The sequence below is a fragment of the Elephantulus edwardii genome, unplaced genomic scaffold (assembly GCF_000299155.1).
Source record: "Elephantulus edwardii isolate Elephantulus edwardi_28Jun2011 unplaced genomic scaffold, EleEdw1.0 scaffold00329, whole genome shotgun sequence".
NCBI classification, from domain to species: domain Eukaryota; kingdom Metazoa; phylum Chordata; class Mammalia; order Macroscelidea; family Macroscelididae; genus Elephantulus; species Elephantulus edwardii.
Genome location: NW_006400079.1, coordinates 1480122 through 1501982, shown reverse-complemented (window position 1 = coordinate 1501982; position 21861 = coordinate 1480122). Strand labels below are relative to the sequence as shown.

At 37.1% G+C, this 21861-nt stretch overlaps 1 protein-coding gene across 1 annotated transcript; it reads left to right on the top strand.

The window, feature by feature from the left end:
* Window positions 1–347: 347 nt before the first annotated feature.
* On the top strand, window positions 348–21466 carry AADAC (arylacetamide deacetylase). The gene is made up of 5 exons (XM_006901547.1): window positions 348–485; window positions 4956–5178; window positions 8517–8586; window positions 10197–10368; window positions 20870–21466. Exons 1-5 carry the CDS (start codon window positions 348–350, stop codon window positions 21464–21466), a joined length of 1200 nt encoding a protein of 399 aa, XP_006901609.1.
* The last annotated feature ends 395 nt before the right edge of the window (window positions 21467–21861 follow it).

Below are 21861 nucleotides of genomic sequence, written 5' to 3'. Positions count from 1 at the left end.
CAGAGAGCTTGCAAAGGTGAAGACTCTCAACTAGGTGGACAGTACTCATTTATAGATAAAATATTAACTTCCTAAATATTTATCAGTAAATATTTAACTGACTACCTAGCAACAAAGCAAGACATTTGATTTAATCAAATATAAGATGTGTTCCGTTTTTCTCAGTGAGTCTTCCTTTTACTTTCATGAAGTGCAATTATTTATGAACAGCCTATGAAATGGCAAACTGATCCATGGACTTTATATTCAGGAAGTTAAATAATATGTAATGATTGGACTTGATCTGATTGCAGTAACAGTTTGCCAAGTAGATGATCTCTAGTGCCAGACTAGAAAGAGGAAACAGCATGGGGAGAAAGACTGGCGTGCTTCTGATTGTGGGGGTCTTCCTGGCATATTACATTTATACACCTCTCCCTGACAATATTGAGGAGCCATGGAGATTGATGTTTTTCAACACACTTTTGAAAAGTATGACACATTTGGTAAGTAAATATTTAAGAGTTTGATCAGGAGAAAAAATAATTACCTGGTTTACTTTTAAAGAACTTCTTGTCTCTTGTAAATTTTGTTCCAAAATTTTATTGCTGATTTTAAAACCTTTTAATGACTTTTTTCACCCCTTTAATTCAGAATATTTTCTTGATTCATTCATCCTTGTACAATTTCATTCTTTCCTCCTTTCCCCCGTAAGCTATTATTTGTCATATTCGTTGTTTATATGGTCCATTTATTTCAGAATGTCTCTCCTTTCACCTATTCTAGCTAGTGCAGAATCTTAAGAGAGTGAATAGGAGTTCTTAAAAAATTTCAAAATTTAAATATTAAACAATGCAGTGTGCTTAGAAAAGAAAAAATCTATGATTTATAAGATATGAATCTGATAGAATAAAAAATATTGCGTGGACATTTGAAGTATGGAATTCAGTAAGGAGCACTTTATATTGTCATCTTGGATTTGAGACAATCTGTTTCCATAAACATAGAGTCTCAACAATCCTAAGGTTTTCTACTTGGTCTTTAGACTCTCTACATGTCAGAATAAATTTTATTTCAGTGAATAATAGTAAAATTCAGATTATCTTGAAGAATATTGCTAGAAGTATGAACATTAAAGGTAATTCTGAAGAATCTTCTGAAGAGAAAACAGAAGATCAAAAATATCCTTCATCTTATAGATTATGTACATTGTTGTTGTTGTTGTTATGTTCATACCATGGAGTCAGAATAGACCCATCGCTGACCCTCTGGTGAATCTTCAGAGGCAGTTAATTTCACGGGAGTAGATTGCCCATCCTTCCCCCACAAAGCAGATGGTGGTCTCAATCTTTGTGCCTTTGGAATTGCAGCACAGCTTCTTGCCACTAGGCCACCACGGCTCCCTATGTATAGGTGTCATAAAACAATATTTGCGGGATATGTGGACATAGAAATTTGCTTCAGGTCAGACATTAAAAGAAAATGGTGAACCTACAATAGGACAATGAAAGAAGGTTGATGCTTTTCATGCAATGGCAAAAGACTTGTCTGAGTTACATTTAAATATTTGGTGAAAGGTGAAACTTGTTAAGTGATTGTCAAGCTTGAGTAAAAGGAGAGTGATATTTCTAAGCAAACTCTTCAACTAACTACACAATTTCGCCATGCTTTTAGGAGTGAAATGAGTATCTCAAAGAGAAGGAATTAAAAATTAACTACGCAAAATGAACACAGAAATTAAAGGTTTCAAAAGTTCTCTTGTACAAAGTACAGCCACATATCCTCGTAAGTTTACCAAAGATGTGATTATGCAATCTTTTGGTTGAGATATGAAGCCTGTGACTGATAATCAATTAAACTAACTTAAAAGAAAACACCTCAGCTCAGACTAAGGAATCAGAGAAAGAACTAAAGGAAATGAAGCTTTCTGACTGCTGGAATTCTACCTACAAAACACAGGTGAAACTGGTACGTCAGCTACCCTTCAAGAAAAGAAAAAAGCTCCTTCACAAAGCAGCTGAGCAATCAGTAGAACTGTTCGTGGCTCACAGGAAGAAAGATTTCAGGTTCAAAGGGTAGATAAATTCTTTCCTCTGTATTTCATAGAATGGGCACCAGTGTCCTAGTTTTCCAAATGACAGATTTATCTACCATATTTTGGAGTTTACCAAGTAATTTACATTTATCTAAACGTATTGGGAGCTTTCCCCTTGAATATTCTTTTGAATTGAAATTAATTTCCCTTCGTTGTTTAGGCTAATGCTTTTCTATTCCCATATTTATATCAGAGGTGACATGTTACTTAAAAATGATTGCTTAACTACAACCAGGAGAAGATAAAATAGATGAGTGGGACCTCCTAAGCATCAAATCCCTATGCACATCCAAAAACTCCTCCAACAGGGTAAAAAGGGAAGCCACCGACTGGGAAAAAGTATTCGCTAATGAAATGTCAGATAAGGGACTTTTATCTAGAATTTATAAAATACTTGAGCACCACAACAAGATAAACAATCCAACTGAAAAATGGGGACCGGATATGAACAGACTCGTCACCACAGAAGGTCTCCATAAATTTTCATTAACATTAATTAAAAAAATGATTTAAAAAAGTCAGGGATTGTATAACAATGAAAAACTTTTTTTTTTTAATTTTCAAAGAGAAGAGGGAACTGGGGGGAGCAGTGGGCAGGGAGAAAAGTGCAACAATGAATGAATGGAAATTCAAAGTCTCTACTCTTTCATTAAAATTAATAATAAAAAAGGAAAAAAGAAAAAAAAGTGCCTTGAGTGTGCGCGTGTGTGTGGTTGTGGGCGTGCGCACACACACATACTGACTTTACTGAACTAGTGCAAATTGGAATCTGCGGTAAATATTTTTAGAAAAAATATTCAAAGAAACTGCTTCAGTCTAAATCAGCTCAGGGTCAGATGGGAAAAATGGACACAAGTGTTCAAATTCACCATAATTACACGTGTCTTAGACTTACAAAATCATTTATTCTGGCAATGACCAATATAGACATTATGTCTAAGCAATTCTTAGGAGTTCCCATTCATCTATTTTATCTTCTCCTAGTTGTAGATAAACAATCATTTTTAAGTGGCATATCCACTCTGCTGTGCAGCCTTCGTTCTGGACTCCTGTCATGACAATAATACCTAATCACATATCCCTTTTAAACCGCTCTCTCCCTCATCTGTTTCAATGCAGTATACATAATTTATCCCATCTTTCTCAGTCTCCCCCCAAACCTGATGTCAGTCCTGTTTTATAACAGTGGCACTGTGCAGTATTTGTCCTTTTGTGACTGAGATATTTCACTCCACATAATGTCCTCCAGGGTCACCCGTTTTTTATAATATTTCATGAGTTCCTTGTTTTTCAAAGCAGCATAGTATTCCATTGTGTGAATATACCACAGCTTCTCTATGCAACTTTTTTTTGTTGATGGGCACTTAGGTTGTTTCTAACTTCTTGCTATTGTGAACAAAGGCACGATAAACATGGGTGTGCATATATCTGCTTGGGTGGTAGTCATGGTTTCTTTGGGGTATAGTTCCAGTAATGGAATTGCTGAGTCAAATGGTGTTTCTATTTGCTACTTTTTGAGAGAAAACGCCATTCTGCCTTCACAGTGGTTGCAGCATTTTACACTTCCACCAACATTGAATAATGGTTCCAGTTTCTCCGCAACCTTGTCAGCATTTGTTGTTTGCTGTTCTGTTAAATTTTGCTATTCTGACTGGAGTGAGATGATATCTTATAGTTGTTTTGATTTGCATCACCCTTAGAGCTCAGGATTTTGAATATTTCTTCATGTGTTTGTTGGCCATCTGAGTGTCTTCTTTGGTGAAGTGTCTGTTCATATCCTGTGCCCATTTTTCTATTGCGTTGTTTACCTTGATCTTGTGGTGCTCGAGTATTATATAAACTCCAGACATAAATCCCTTATATGACATGTCATTGTTGTTATTGTTGTTGTTATGTGCCGTCAAGTCGCTTGCGACTCATAGCAACCCTATGTACAACAGCCCTAAACTCTGCTCTATCCTGTGCCAATAGCACTGCCTCTGACACACCCATCCTGATTACCCCAGTCACTGAATCAATCCACCTCATAGAAGGTCTTCCCCTCCTGCACTGTCCCTCTACTCTACCCAGCATGATGTCCCTCTCCAAGGACCTCTCCCTCTTTACAATATGTCCAAAATACATCAGATGAAGCCTCAGAATCCTTGCCTTCAAGGAGCAGCCTGGTTTAACCCTCTCTAGGACGAATCTCTTTGTTTTCTTGGCAGTCCATGGTACATTCAATACTCTTCTCTAGCACCACAGCTCAAAGGCATCAATTCTCCTTCTATCCTCCTTAGTCTTTATGCAACTCTCTCATGCATAACAAGTGATTGCAAAGATCATGGCCTGTAACGGACGCACCTTAATCTCCAGAGTGATACAATGGCTCTTCAATACCCTGGTGAGGTCCCTAACAGCAGACTTTCCCATAGCAATACATTTTTTTTTTTTGTTTCCTGGCTACTGGTGCCAAGAATGTTGACTGTGGAGCCAAGCAGACTAAAGTTGTTAACAATCTCAATCTCTTCACCATCCATGCTGATCCTGCCAATTGGTCCAGTGGTGAGAATCTTTGTCTTCTTGACATTGAGCTTCAATCCATACTGAAGGCTGTGGCTTCCGTTTTTAACCCTGTGGGTGAAGGTTTTGGATGTGCACAGGGATTTGATTCTTAGAAGGTCCCATTCATCTCTTTTAGCCGCTCCTGTTTGTAGATTCAAGGCATTTATTAAAGTAGGGCCTTTGAACATGCAATGTCACTTACTGTACCACTCAGATAAAACTGAGAAAGTGTATCCCGACTATTAGTGACATAATGAAAAGAGTGGATAATTCTATGTTCACAAATATTTTTAGCATTTTATATTTTTCCATCTGATGATTGTCCCTTTTTTTTCAGGCTACATTTGCTGAAGTATTGGGAATCAGTAATTTGTTTGACACTATGAAATTGTTTTCACCATTTGATGAAGTCCCACCCACATCTGATGAAAATGTCACTGTGACAGAGACAACTTTTAACAACGTTCCTGTTCGTGTATACGTGCCAAGGCGAAAGTCAGAAACACTGAGAAGAGCCTTATTTTATATTCATGGTGGTGGCTGGTGTTTGGGGAGTGCTGGTATGTTCCCAAGAAAACTTTATTTTATCATATAAGGAATTTCTTATTAAGATGTACTCCCCAAATAGTATGTATGCTAAACATTATAACAGATAAGAAAATACCTTGGCTGTTCCAAACTGAATTTTTGGTGCTGTGTTAGCTTTAATTTCATTTAAATTATTTAAAAATTTTAGTATTTTAATAAAATACTTTATGTAATTATTTATTGCTATTTTAATTTTATTAAAGTGATTTTTTAAATTTCATTTAAAATCTTTGAACAGCCAGATAGGTTAACAATGTCTTCACAAATCATTCAGTGATATTGATTATATTTTCTGCAACATGTCATCATTCTCATTCATTCTGTTCTGATAGACCATTCCCAGTGACGTAAATTTCCCTGCCTGTACATTTTTATAATAGCTTTGGAATAAATTTTGAGCTGGTGGTCTCATACTGATAATTTTTTTAAAGGATTTCATTAAATACAGTATTAAAGTAGTGAATTTTTTAGATGAGGAAGTATTTCTGGTTAGGGGTTAAAGAATATCACAGAGAAATAGTCTTAAGGTAGTTCCACTGATACAATAAGTCTAGATCTTTCACTTATCTACATTTGGTTCTTGTACATTTTTTCCCTGTTCTGTAAGGATTTGTCTATTTTGGCCCCAATAAAGATGAATGGTAGAGGTGGCCAGCTACCATATATTCCTTCTGATCTCAGGGTATGCTAGATATATTTTTTTTCTGAAGATCACTGTCAGTGCCAAAAATCAATAGCAATTCTTAGATCAGGAAAGAAAGTCTGTTATGAATTTAGAAACTTTTATCAATAATATTAATTTCAGATTTGGTGGACTAGTGCAATGAAAATAAAAATGGGATCACAAGAGTAGATGAAAAGTGAGCAAATGGAGATGGTAATTCCATTCTTTGAGTAAGTTTTTTCCATAGTCTCTCAATTAGAAAGTCCATTTATTCAGTTTGTGGGTTTTTAAAATTTTTAATAAATAGTTAAACAAAACACACAAATGAAACAAAGCCAAAGATGAAACCAGGTATATTCTGTTCTCCTTTCCCTCCACTGTCATCCATAGTAACCCTCCAAGATTAATTCTAAATGCATATAATTTTTTTCCTTACATTTTATGTTTACTGTCCTAAATTACAATTTTACTCTTGCGACTAACGCATGCAATTCAGCATATTTTTTTCTCAAATTATCATGTTGTTCAGTATTTCACATTCTTGGTAACTTTCAGTGATGCATAACACTTGGTTGTGTGAATGTATTATGAATTCTTTGGCATTTCTATTCCCAACTTTCTTCAGAAGTGTCAGTTTTGGTGGGAAGGAAATGAGAAAGAATGTGTTAGCTAGAAAAAATATGGATGTTAGATAAAGGGTGATTTATCTCTATTTTCTATACACTAGGTCCATGAATATGTTTATAATCTCAAAATAGATGAGAACAATAGTGATTCTGTGCTGGGAATTCGCAGAGATGACATGAGATTTGACTGATACTGAAGCATAGAAGGGAATAGAGTTCAGAAGGAAAGAGGGAAGTTTGCAACATATATGAGGAAGAACAAGTTCCTCCAGTGTTGAAAGAAGTGATTAGGCATTGATATAGATTGAGAACGTGATATAGAGAAAAACCATGTTGTGATACTGTTTATATTGTAAAGTTCAGGGAGTAAACTACACAATTGCCAATCTTATAATGTTTCTAAAGCAAGATCTGTGAGCTTTCTCAGTTGGCTTTCCATGAATTCTCACTGTTCAGATCACAGCTTTCCAACCTTTTCCAATAAGTTATAACCAAACAATGAGAGTATTTTTAATGAGGTAAAATAATAAAACCAAAGATAATCTCTGAAGCAAATGGGAATGTTCCTGGTGCTTTTAATTTTAATATCTAAAAAAAAAATCTTGGAAATGCTTAATCTATTATACTCATAATCCAGAATAGAAGTATGATGTGTATAATAAAGCTTTTAATATTAAAATTCATTGACTACTTAATATTTTAAGAATGTTGAGGACTTGGTTTTAAAACCTCACACGATTGTATCTACTTCCTTTTTCTTGATATAAACGGCTCATCAAGAACTTTCCCATTTATGTTAATACTTCCCCCTAAGCATTTAGGGACTTCTCTTACCTGTCATTACTCAAAGATATTCTTTCCCTCCTCTGAAAAAGTTTTAGTCACAGAGGAAGCATTTACTAAAATCCCATAGAGTACATGTGTGACTCCTCCTCCTGCCCAAACAAATACCAAAACCACACTTCAAACTAGTCCTTCCTGTCTGTCTCAAAACTATTAATATATAAACCAAATTTTAGGTCTACTCTGTTTCCTCTATTTATTCTTCCCTGTCTTCCACTGGCAATTTCATGGAGTCTTAAACTCCCACAAAATGCTTTAAGTATTAGTCGTCCCTACTGGATAAAATACACAAAGCCAGTTTCTTCACAAGGATGCTACCTTTTCTTAAACAGATACAACTGACCTGTGTTGAAGAAAGATCCAGTCCACTCTCCCTCTGTTTTGGGAAATACAGAAACTGGTGGAGGCAGATCCAGGGATATTCCGTCCACATCCTTGAAGAAATATTTTCTTGGACTTTCACAGTCTGATTCAGGGCTGACCACTCTTGCTAAATCTGTCCTGTGAAGAAAGAAAGCAATGCACACTTCAAGAACAAGACCCATGCCTTTACAACCTCTTGCTCTCCCAAAGGAAAGAACTTTAATTGGCTTTCAGTGTTAATAACATGTAACATAAAGATGAAAGTAAGCTTTCTCTAAGTTATTATCCAGTTAATTGGTTATAAAAGAGACTTTCTTATTAAACAAATATTCAAGTTAAAAAAATGCTTTATGTACTAGCATTACATGAACCAATGCTTCGCATTATTGTTGGTTGGTTGTTAGGTGGCTTTTTCTGTATGTGGTTTTTTTGGCTTATATCTTTCTCTCTTTCTGCTCTTATCTTTTTTACACTGACTTACTAAACGTCACTACGCTGATCTGCCAAATCCAAATCGTTCCTACTTCCAAACTTAACACCTGCAGAATGGAAATGGATTAATAATGAAGTCAATCAGCTGATTTACATTATCCATTGTCAAAATATTCAGAAGGATGAAAAACCTTATCAAGAACTTGAGAAAGATCCCTGAGCAGAATTCACATTCTCTAGTTATCATGGATCTTAGAAATAACTTTCTCTGAGATATCTAGTTATGAATAAAGTATGTATAACAAGCTTTCTGATGAAGAACAATCTATGCTTTTATTTGTTAGTAGGCATTAATGGACTGATTTTGTTTCCTTTATTTCAGCTATGGTTAATTATGACAATCTGTCAAGGCTGACAGCTCACAGACTTGATGCTGTTGTCATATCAACCAAGTAAGGATCATGTTGATTTGCCTGATTATTTATGCTTTATATTGTAAGATAATGTTACTGCTCTTGCCCATGGTATGATTATTACAGGATTGTCCTGAATTTATGTGGTTGAGAATAGAGAAAGTGAGTTTGAGTATGAGCAGAACGGGATCAGAAGGGAAAAGGGTTCCCATTCATTTGAGCAAGTCATAAAAGTTAAAGCAAAAAAAACTGTGTGGATAAAATGGAAAAGTAATTGTAACACTTAATGAAGTTGTTATTATTATTATTATTATTATTATTGTTGTTGTTGTTAATCTTGGGATATTCAGTTAGGTAACACTAATTTTCCCTTACTCCATAAAGCCAAAGTTTAGTATTAAATCTTTTACTTATTTAAAAATTACATTTTAAAACCTCACATATGATAGGGTTCTATGGTTATCACAAGAGTCCAGAATTAAGTTTGCATAGTGGAGTGTACTCGGTAGTGGGAAGGGTGCGGGGGGATTGTATACCAAAGAAAGAAGTTTTCTTTTACTTTTCAAAGAGAGATGTGAACTGGTAGGGGGAGGTCTGGGCAGGGAGAAAAGTGCAACAATGTATGAATAGAAATCAAAAATATCTGTAAATGTTCACTAAAATTAATAAAATAAAATTTTTTAAAAAACCCTCACATATCAAGCATCATCAAGAAAAAATAATATCCAGTTTGATATAGAAAACCTGATCATGTGGCAGCAAACATATATGCATACATTTCCCCAATACAAAGTCCATTTTTTCTATTTCAACATTATTTTTCTACATTATTTTTTATTGGCTTACAAAGTTTGTATAAATTGTGTTTCATACAATTTTTAATTCACATTGTGTTTCATACAATTATTTCCATACATTATGTTTTATTAAATTAATCACTGTTGGAGATTGTCCATCATGACCCTGTTTTTTCACCCAAGTCTTGCCCATCCACCCACCAGACTGTGCAGTCCTGTGGTTTCACCTACCTAGCCTCACCCCAACCCCTCTTTGAGTTCTTATACATGTTTTACTAATTGTCCTTCTCTCTATACAATAATAGTCTTATGAACTACATTATTTGTCCTTATGAGACTGAGTTAATTCACTCAACAGAATGTTCTCCAGACTTTCCCAAGTTAGAGAGCATTTTCAAAATCATTGCTCCTGAGTGCTGCATAGTATTCCATTGTGTAATTTCATTGGCAATAAGAGAGATACAAATCAAAATCACAATGAGATACCATCTCATCCCAGTAGCTGTGGCAAAGTTTAGGAGGACAGCAAGCAATAAAGGTTGGAGAGGATGTGGAAAGGTGGGATTGTAAAATAGTGCAACCACTCTGGAAGACCATTTGACATTTCCTAAAAAAACTTGAACACAGAAGCTCCACATGACACAGCTATTCCACTACGAGAAATATACCCTGAGGAAATTAGAACTGAGATACAAACAGAGATTTGTACAACAGTGTTTATAGCAGCGTTATTCACCATCTCAAGAACATGGAAACAGCCCAAATGTACAACTACAATCAAATAGATTCTGAAAGTGTGGTACATTCTATTACAATGAATCACTTAGAAAATAATTGTTATTCTGCCTACAGCTACCGACTAGCACCCAAATATAACTTTCCAATACCATTTGAAGATGTATATAATTCATTAAAGTGGTTCTTACAGCAAGATATTCTTGAAAAGTATGGTGTTCATCCTGAAAGAATCGGTGTTTCTGGAGACAGTGCTGGAGGAAATTTAGCTGCAGCAGTGACCCAACAGGTAAGATGCCTATATCTATATTTCTTGTTGTTATGTGCTGTTGAGTCACCTGTGATTTATATCGATCCTATGTACATCAGCCTTAAACCCTGCTCTATCCTGTGCCAATCTCACTGTCTCCCATTACCCCAGTCACTGAATCAATCCACCTCATAGAGGGTCTTCCTCTCCTACGCTGTTCCTCCACCCTCCCCAGCATGACGCCCTTCTCCAAGGACTAGTTCCTCCTTGCAATATGTCCAAAGTATGTCAAAGCTTCAGAATCTTTGCCTCCAAAGAACAGCCTGGTTTAACCTTCTCCAGGATAAACCTGTTCGTTTTCTTAACAGTCTATGGTATATTCAATACTCTTCTGCAGCACCACAGCTCAATGGCATCAACTCTCCTTCTATCCTCCCTAGTCATTGTCCAAGTCTCTGATGGATAGCAAGTGATTGCAAAGACCATGGCCTGTATAAGATACACCTTAGTTTCCAGAGTGACACCATTACTCTTCAATACTTTGGAGAGGTCTCTATATATCTATATCTATCTATATCCATTCATCTCTATCTATCTATCTCTCTATGTATATGTATATTTAACTCTGTTAAGCATATTTATTACAAAGTTTAACATATCTGGACAAAAAAGCTCTTCTGCTAATATTAAATTTTAATATTGTCCTTCCAGTTCTGCCTTCTGCATGACTCCTTTTCTTTCTCTTGTTTAAGAAATTATAAAATACCTCATTCTAATCATCAGCATAATTATTATAATCAATTAACTTCTATATAATTTTGGTATGTTAAAGGATGTGTTTGTAAAACCAATTAATGACACCACTTAGCATAACTCCAGACTAAAATTATTTCAGAATTGTTATGTGTAACAAAATGTTTTACTATGCTTAATATTTTTGTAAAGAAGATCCTGTTTATAAAAATTCCTTAAATTCCTGATTTTTTGGAAATGACCCAATTTCTTCTTCATATTTGAGGACAGTTTTGCAGGGTTTAAGATTCTTGGTTAGCTATTGTTCTCTTTCAGCTGTTTGCATATTGTCACCCAGTTTTCTTCTTTATTGTGGCTTTTGTTGTAAAGTCAGAGCTTAATCTAAACGGTTATTCTTTATAGATTATTATTAATTTTTCTGCTGTCCTGAAGAAATTGGTTAAAATTTAAGGTCCAGGATACATCAAGTGCCAGAGGCAGCCCTGGGCATGTTCACCAGTCTATGTTAGGACACTGAGCAACAAAAATAACTACAATATCCTTGTCTTTGATTTTGGAGAATTTAACTATATGTCTTGATATTTTTATTTTGGGGTATCGTCTGTTTGGAGTCACTAAGCTTCTTGAATGTGTATTTCCTATATTCCATGATATTTGGAAACTAGAATCTTCTAGAGTCTCTTCCACATTTTTCCCAATGCTTTCCTCTTCCTAGCCGTTCTTGAACTCTAATGACATGAATGTTGTTTCATCTGATATCATCCTACATGATTTGTACGTTTTACTCATTTTCCTTGCACTTCTATCTTTTGGTTGTGGGATTTCTTTTCCCTTTTTGTAAGTTCTTATTGATGTTCTTGTCTAGTATCTTGCTTTTCTGTCCCTCCAATATGTTGAAGATCTCTGCAACATAAGTCTTCTTATTTTTATTTACATCTTCAAGTTTTTCTACTGTTTCTAGCACTTGATGGTTGTATCCTCTCAGTCCTTAATTTATTTGAGTTAGTTTTTATGTTTGTTTACTTATTATTTTATTTTTCTCTTCAATCATTTGTAACTTCCAGTACCAATTTTTGGAACTCCACAAAGGTGTATTTCTTCCATGTTCATGTCTCCAGATTATGCATTGAGTCCTTGATCTATATTTTTCCTTTTAATATTTCTTTTATATTGCTATGCTTGCATAGTTCATAGCCATTGTATTTCACACTATGTTTTATTCACATTGTATTTCACAAAATCATTCCCATGCATTGTGTTTTATAAAATTAATCATCATTGGACTATGCCTGTTATTATCCTGTATTTTAAGGTCCCTACTGGATCTTTCCTGTTTCCTTTACTCCCACCCTCCACCCATCAAACTGTGCAACCCAGTAGTTTCGTCCCTACCCATCTTCTCCCCTCTGCTCCCATCCCTTCCTCCTGTTGGGTCCCCATACATATTTACATGTTTTACTAGTTGTCCTTCTATTTTTGCTTCTTTTTTATTTTTAATTTTTTTAATTATAATTTTAATGAAAGTTTATAGAGAAGTTAAATTTTAAATCCATTCACCCATTTGTTGCCTATTTTCCTCCATACACACCCTAGTTCACTTAAAAAAAATACATTTAATTGTTGCATAATTTCCTCCCTTCCCTGCCCACTCCTAGTCCACTTTGCCTATGCACTTTTTATTCTGGACTGCTGTCATATAAATAATGCATAATCATATATCCTTTTAAACAGTTCTTTCCTTCATCTGTCCCAATGCAGTGTTCATTATTTATCCCATCTTTTCTTAGTTCCTCCCAACCCCCACCTAAGTCTTGCTCTATAACCGTGGCATGATGTGGTACTTGTTCTTTTGTGACTGTAATATTTCACTCCAGGGTCACCCATACTGTGTAACATTCTATTAGTTCTTGGTTTTTCAGTGCTGCATAGTATTTCATTGTGTGAATACACTTCTCTATCCAGTCATTTGTTGATGGGCACTTGAGTTGCTTCTATCTCTTTGCTAATGAGAATAATGTAGCAATAAGAATTGGTATGGAAATATCTGGGTGGCAGCTCTGGTTTCTTTTTTTCTCCCTTTTTCCTTATTCTTGTTACATTTTTAATTGAGATTTTAATGAAAGCTTATAGAGAACTTGGTTTTCCATTCATTCATTGTTGCACCATTTCTTCCCTACCCTCCTCCCCGAAAATTATTTCATTGTTGTACGGTTTCCTGTCCCCTACTTTCCCCACTTCACTTTGCTGTGCAGCTCTTATTCTGGACTTTACTCATGCAAATAATACATTCTTTTTAAACAGTTCTTTGCCTCATCTGTCTCAATGCAGTGTACATTATTTATCTCCTCTTAGCTCTGGTTTCTTTAAGGTCTATTCCTAGTAGCAGAATTGCTGGGTGAAATGCTATTTCTACTTCCAACTTTTTGAGAAAGCACCAAACCTCTTCACACTCCCATCACAGTGAATAAATGTTCCAACCTCTCCACAACCTCACCATTTATTGTTTGCTGCTCTGTTGAACTTTGTTGTTGTTGCTGGGGTGAGATGACATCTCATAGCTGTTTTGATTTGCATCTCTCTGATAGGTAGGTATTTTGAACACTTCTTTGTGTGTTTGTTTGCAATCTCAATACATTTTTTGGTGAATAGTTTTACTTATTTTAAGAAAAGACTTGTTCTGTTTTGTGTTTTCATAACGTTTGAACCTGACAGTTCTTTCTTGGTATGTATGATATAATCTCTATAGCATCTGAGTAGTTGCCCACTTATTCGCTTAATATTCTCAGTATCTTAAGAGCCATTTCCTCAACAGTTCTCAGTTGCAGCAGTGGCATGTGGGCTTCTAGGGAAGAGTTGACACTGGAATGCTCATGGCCAAGTGCAGGAAGTCTGGGCATTCCAGTAGCTGCCATTCCAGTGAGTATGAGTGAGAGATCTGTGACCAGCTCACTCCTTCATCCAGGATCAGGACAGGGGCTGGCTTTCCAGAAGAGGTCCATGTGCAGTAGCTAGAGACAGAATGGCCTCTAGGTGTGGGGCCGACTCATGGATCGCCCAGGAGGCACTTCCCTCGCTGCTGGCTGGTCCTTAAAGGCTGAGCACATACAAAGTCAGGGCAGATTCATTACCCTCAGGGCACTCTCCTTTCTGCTTGTTGTTGTTGTTGTTGTGTGCCGTCGAGGCGCTTGCGACTCATAGCGACCCTTTGTACAACAGCCCTAAACCGTGCTCTATCCTGTGCCAATCTCATTGCCTCTGATACATCCATCCCGATTACCCCAGTCACTGAATCAATCCACCTCACAGAGGGTCTTCCCCTCCTGCACTGTCCCTCTACTCTACCCAGCATGATGTCCCTCTCCAAAGACCTGTCTCTCCTTACAACATGTCCAAAATATGTCAGGCGAAGCCCCAGAATCCTTGCCTCCAAGGAGCAGCCTGGTTTAACCCTCTCTAGGATGAATCTGTTTGTTTTCTTGGCCTTTCTGCTTACTGGTCCTCAAAGACAGAGGTCTCAAAAAATTTATTATTATGTATCCTACTAACAGCATACATCTTCTAAATCCCTAAAATGTGCATATTTATTTCGAGATGTTATTTGTTTAAATTTAAGTAAATGTGCATCAGGGTTGTATCCTTCGTCCATACCTATCCAATCTGTATGCTGAAAAAAGTCATTCAAGGACCTGGACATTTTGAAGAAAAATGTGGGTTCAGGATCAGACACCACAATAACCTGAATTATGCAGTTGACAAAATCTTACTTGTTGAAAGTGAGGAGGAATTGAAGTGCTTGCTGCAGAAGATGAAACTACAGCCTTCCGTATCAATTGCATCTCAACATCAACAAAGCAAAAATTCTTATTAGACTGATGAGTAACATCAATATATGTGGAGAAAGGATTGACATTGATAATGCTTTTATCTAATTTGAATCCACATCAACATCCTTGGCAACAACAGTCAGGAGATCAGGAGATATAGTGCATTGTGAAAATCTGTAGTCAAGAATCTTTGCAAATAACTGAGGAGCAATGTTGCTGATTTGAATACTAAGGTGCGTCTGCTTCAGACTATGGTCTTTTCAATAATTTTCTATGCATCTGAAAGCTGGACAGTGGATAAGGATGAAAGAAGACGACTTGATGACTTTGAGCTGTGGTGCTAGAGAAGGGTGCTGAATATTCCGTCAATTGGCAAAAGGAGACATATCTTGGACAAAGTGCAGTCAGAATGCTACTTGGAGGGAAAGATGACAAAACTTTATCTCACATACTTTGGCTTATTGTTAGGAGAGGCTATTTCTTGGAAAGGGACATCACGATTGGAAAAGTTAACAGAAGGTCAAAGAGAAGAAGACCCTCAATGAGATGGACTGACACAGTGACTGCAGCAATGGGCTTCTTTTACACTAGAGTTTGAAGACAATTCTGCTTAGGCCTTTAGTGTTCATTGTTAAATTTTCAGATGAATTCAAAGCTATTGAAGAAACTATGGCTTGGATCAGAAACACCTTAGCCTTTAAACTGACATCAATGTCTTTAGAACTTTGAAGAGATCTTGACAACAGATTTCTCTAATTCAATGTATTTCTTTATAACAGATGGAAAAACTGATTGAAGTCTCATTGTTTCTAAATTTTACTTGAATCTACACTCAATACTTACAGTAACAACAGTCAAAATATCAAAAGATGTGTCATTTTTATCTCATTACACTGTGTTGTAGAATCAAAAGTTTCATTTCTTTCATCATATGTTCTTGCTTTCATTGCTGCTGCTATATATATATTTTTTTTTTTTGCCAGTTTGTTCCATTTTCTGGTGTGTTTACTGTACTATTATAATCACTGATGTCTGTTGAGCCCATGTTAATACTTCTTTCCATGTTAATATTTTTGAAAGGGAGGTAATAATTAAAACAAAATAAGGGAGAAACTATAAAAGGTTCTGTTTAGTTACTAATAGTATTATAATTTCAACTAACAATGTTATAATTCATGTACAAAGATTTTATAATTCAATTTTTATAATATTACAATAATCTAAGAAATATTCAAGATGGATCTACAGATGACTCCCTTAACTATGAAAGTAACCCCATTTTCCCTCACCTTCTCATCTCTGACATAATAGATCCAAAATGCCCCATGTCGATCCATCTCATTTCACCAATACCAAGTATGTCACTATATATGTGCTCCATTTCTTTCTTAACAATGTCCAAATTTCCTACATCCAACCTACTCACATTCCACATTCCAGTCACTAGTGTCTGCTTACAACTTTTCCTCCTCCTTTGTGTTTCCGCATTTGAAGGCTCAGCCTCAGGTCCCGTGTCTACTAGTCTATTCCAAGTGTGCTCTATTGGACACGGGATTTTTGACGGTCAGTTATTTCAGAAGTGGATCGCCAATCCTTCTTCCTAGTCTGTCTTAATTTCAATGGTCAGATTTAGAACAATATCTGACAGGCAAACATTTTACAGAAAGGAGAGGATGATACATATTTTCTAATAATAGAAGGAGCTAATAGATTCGGTGTCACTCCCTACACTGGGCAAGTGTGTCATGAACCATCTCTTTCCTTGTTCCACCAGCATCACTTTCCACTCCCCTCCTGCCTACCCTGTTCAATTCCTCCCTCTTCCCGTCCAGACCTAGCTATGATGGCTTAGGTCTTATGCCTTCTGTGCTTCTGTAATTTCAGGCACCCCACACCTCTCATTGTGGTGGCCAGTCTCTCTTGAATTTTGAAGTTTCTAACTCCAAATTCCAGGTACTAGAATTTCACAGGCACCAAAATTTGACCCTGACTCTATTCCTCTCAAAATTCAAAGCTATCTCAGAAACAGGTTTGAGGTCTGGAACACCAATGAGTAAAGACCACATGAGCTGTGGGAAGATATCAAGAATATCATCCATGAAGAATGCAAAACAACATTGCAAAGGCAGAGAAGGAAGAAAAGACCAAAATGGATATCAGAAGAGACTTTGAATATTGCACGAAAGTGCTGAGAAGCCAAAGCAAAGGGAAGCAATCAAGAAATTAAGGAGTTGAAGTAAAGATTTCAAAAGGCAGCACAAGAAGACATAGCAAAGTATTATAATGAAATGTGCAAAGAGCTGGAGTAAGAAAATCAAAAGAGCCGAACTCACTCACTGTATTTCTGAAGCTGAAAGAATTGAAGGACAAATTCAAGCCTCGAGTTGCAATGCTTCAGGATGACATGTGCAGAATACTGAGTGAGCCAGGAAGCATTAAAAGAAGATGGAAGTAGTATACAGAAAAGGAATTGGGAGGCATAGAAGAATTTCATGAAACAACATATGAGCAAGAATCTTTGGTGAAGAAGGAAGAAGTTCAAACTGTTCTAAAATTGGTGAAAACCAAGGCCCCAGGAATCGATGGCATATCAATTGACGTATTTCAACAAACAGATGCTGCCTGAATGAGCTTACCAAGTGTGCCAAGAAATATGGAAGACAACAAAACCACCTGGCCAACTGACTGGAAGAGAGTTATATTTGTTCCCATTCCAAAGAGAGATGACCCAACATAGTGTGGAAACTATGAACACTATCACTAACATCACATGCAAGCAATAATATGATGAAAATTATCCAAAAGCGACTGGAACAACACATCAACAGAGAACTACCACATGTGCAGGCTGGATTTAGAAAAGGTTGTGGCACTAGGGATATTATAGCTAATGTTAGATGAATCTTGGCTGAAATCAGAATACCAGAGTAATGTCTCTCTGTATTTTATTGACCACACAAAGACGTTTGAATTGTCTGGATCGCAATAAGATTCCTTGGAGAGGAATGGGAATCCCAGAACACTTGGTTGTGATTATGTGAAACTTGGACCATGAGGCAGTCATCAGAACAGAGCAAGGAAATACTATATTTTAAAATCAGGAAGGATGTACCTCAGGGATGTGTCCAATCGCCATACCTTTTCAACTTATATGTGGAACAGATCATCCATGATGCTGGGCTCTATGAAGAGAAATATAGCATCAGGATTGGAGGAAGATTCATCAACAATCTGTGTTATGCAGATGAAACAACCTAGCTTGTTGAAACTGAGGAGGACCTGACACACTTGCTGAAGAGGGTCAAGAACCGTAGCCTTTAATATGGGTTGAAGCTCAACATCAAGAAACCAAAGATTCTCACCCTTGGACCAATTAGCAGCAGCATGATAGATGGTAAAGAGACTGAGATTGTTAACAGCTTTACTTTGCTTGGCTCCACAACCAACACTCTTGATAACAGCAGTCAGGAAATCAAAAGAGAAATTACACTGGAAAAGTCTCCTTTCAGAGACATCTCTAGAGAACTGAAGAGAAACAATGTCACTCTGGAGACTAAGGTGCACCTGATCCAGGTCATGGTCGTTGCAATTACGTTCTGTGCATCAGAAAACTGGATAATGACTAAGAATGATGAAAGGAGAATTTAAGGCTGTGATGCTGGAGAAGATTATTGAATATACCATGAACTGCTAGGAAAACAAACAAGTTTATCTTTGAGAGGCTGAAACCAGTCTGCTACTCGGAGGCAAAAATTCTGAAGTTCCAGCTGAGATACTCTGGGCATGTTGCAAGGAGGGACTGGTTCTTGGAGAGGGACATTATGTCTGGGAGGATGGAGAGACAGCGCAGGAGGGAAAGACCCTCGATTGCCGAGTGCAACTTCGCCGCCAGCAGCCGAAGAAGACTCAGACAAACAGGATTCGTTGCAGAAGCTTTATTGAACAAAAGAAAATGGCGAAATGGCCCCGTCTTCTTCCCCGGCACTTGCTTATATCCCTCTCGGTTCCACGCCTCCTGCTCTTACGTCTTAGAATCTCATTGGTGTTGAGGTCTTTCTAAACTAGGTCCAATGGACCAATAGCAATATTGCAGCCATAAATGGTGTTGTTTGTGCGTTAGTAAGTCAATGAGGAAGTGAGGTATCAGCGCCATCTTGTAATGGTGGCGCGCATGTGCAATGACGTCAATGATCTTAACCGGCTAGCCTGCTGCTGCGGTCGGCCTGCTGCACTCGATGAGATGGATTGACTCAGGGACTGGAGTAATGGGGATGGGTGTGCAGGAGACAGGTTGGCTTAGAATAGAGCAGGATTCAGAGTTGTACATAGGATTGCTACGAGTTGCAAGCGACTCCGCGGCACATAATACAACAACAACAACTATTACATTTAAGAAACATAAAACTATATTTATCACATTGTATTCACTTATTAGAATGAAAAAAATAATAAACATTACTTATTATTCCATATGGTTTGGGACCAGTAGAGGCCTATGAATGAGAGGAGGGTAATATCACAAATAAACCAGTCCTAGTGAGATCACTGTCTCACCTTGACCTAGGATAATCACGCCGTGCTCTAAAATGTAGACCCATAACCACTAAAAAGTGTAGAGGTGTCTATACATTATAAATGACTATATATAACAAAACTAAAGACTCAAAATAACACTGCTTAAAACTCAAGACAGAACTCTGTGCTACCCTTTGCAGACTGCAGCTCTCAGGTTCACCCTCTGCCTCCTGTTAAATGCCAATGCCTTTGGCTGCATGAAAACCTTTATGGATGAAACAACTGTCTTGAAACTCTGGATTCCCTCAATTGTCATTCCTGAATTTCAGTGTTTTTAATTTACATTTTAGTCTCTGAATACCTTCTCTTTTTCACTACTCATGAAGAACCATTTTGTTTATATTCAACCCATTTAAATATCTTCTTCTTGTTTTTCTACCTCAGTGGTGAAACCTACCCAGAGTTGAACCTCCAGCCGATTTTCAGAGGCAGTGAATCACACAGGAAATGGTTCATCCTTCTCCCGTGGAGCACCTGGTGGATTCGAACTGCATGCTTTTGGGATTGCAACTCAGCTTCTTACCACTAGACCACCAGAGCTCCTTATGTTTAAGTTTGTTGCTGTGGTTGTTGTGTACCATCAGATTGGTATTGACTCACAGCTGATCCTCGCGGGAATTTGCAGAAGCAGTTAATCACAGTGGAGGAGACTGTCCGTTTAATAATTGATAGAACGACTAAAATGAGTTTGGTTGACAATAAAATAATGAAATTACAGAGAAAATGTTGTCATTATATTTTGAAATAAATAGACAAATGAAAACTGCTAAGATGTTTTAAGATTAAATTTTTATGTTATTTCTGATAATATTTTTGTCATTTTGAATAACTATCTTAGTCGTTGTTGCTGTTATGTGCCATCAAGTTGCTTGAGATTCATAGTGAGCCTATGTAAACAGCCCTAAACCCTGCTCTATCCTGCGCCAATCGCACTGTCTCTGACACTCCCATCCCAATTACCCCAGTGACTGAATCAATTCACCTCAGAGAGGGTCTTCCCCTCCTGCGCTGTCCCTCCACCCTCCCAAGCATGATGTCCCTCTCCAAGGACCGGTTCCTCCTTACAACATGTCCAAAGTATGTTAGACGGAGCCTCAGAATTCTTGCCTCCAAGGAGTAGCCTGGTTTAACCCTCTCTAGGATGAATCTGTTTGTTTTCCTACAGTCCATGGTACCCTCAATACTCTTCTCCAGCACCACAGCTCAAAGGCATCACTTCTCCTTCTATCCTCCTTAATCATTGTCCAACTCTCTGATGCATAACAAGTGATTGCGAAGACCATGGCCTGTATCAGACACATCTTAGACTCCAGATTATTTAAAATAATAATAATACGTGTTATACAAAAAATATTAATTTTTATAACTTCTTGTTAATTCTTTTTCAGCTTCTACATGATCCGAACATCAAGATCAAACTCAAGGTTCAGGCTTTAATATACCCTGCTCTTCAGACTCTTGATATGGATTTACCTTCGTATCGAGAAAACGCATTCTCCTTTTTTCTGCCTAAATGGATAATGGTCAGGTTTTGGAGTGAATACATTACTACAGACAGGTCACTGGAAAAAGCCATGCTCTCTAAACAACACGTACCAGTAGAAGCAAGCCACTTGTTCAATTTTGTTAACTGGAGTTCCTTACTCCCTGAAAAGTTTAAGAAAAGTCACTTTTATAATAGTCCAACTGCTGGACCATCACAACTAGCTAAAAAATACCCAGGGTTCCTCGATGTGAGAGCCGCACCCTTGTTGGCAGATGACAGTAAGTTGCGTGGTTTACCCCCGACCTACGTCCTCACCTGTCAGTATGATGTCTTAAGAGATGATGGAGTCATGTATGTCACCCGCTTGAAGAATGCTGGCGTTCAGGTTACCCACAACCACGCTGATGATGGCTTCCACGGAGCACTTTATTTACCGAACTTTAAAATTGGAGAGAGACTAAAAAATCACTATATTAATTGGCTCAGTGAAAATCTATAATAAAAAGCGGAGCAATGAATTATAAGGAAATGGGGGGGGGGCGATCCAATAGTGACCTGAAACCATGGGGTAATAGGGTAATAAGTGGTACAGTCCAATGGTGGAATTTTATATAACACAATACGTGGGAATGATTGTACTAAAAATAATGTCAGTGAAGGAAAGTGTAAGGGGAAAATCTGTATAATAAAAAGAATAAGAAATATATGTGTATGTGTGTGTGTGTGTGTGACTTAACACCGGAAGTATAGAAAAATCACTAAATTGAAATTTGAATTCTTCTTGATTATCTATGACCTTTCTAATATTCATATAATCATACCAATATTAAACAGATTCCTTCCTACTTTAGCTCCTTCTGACTATTCCTTTGAGAACATACAACTTATTAATCT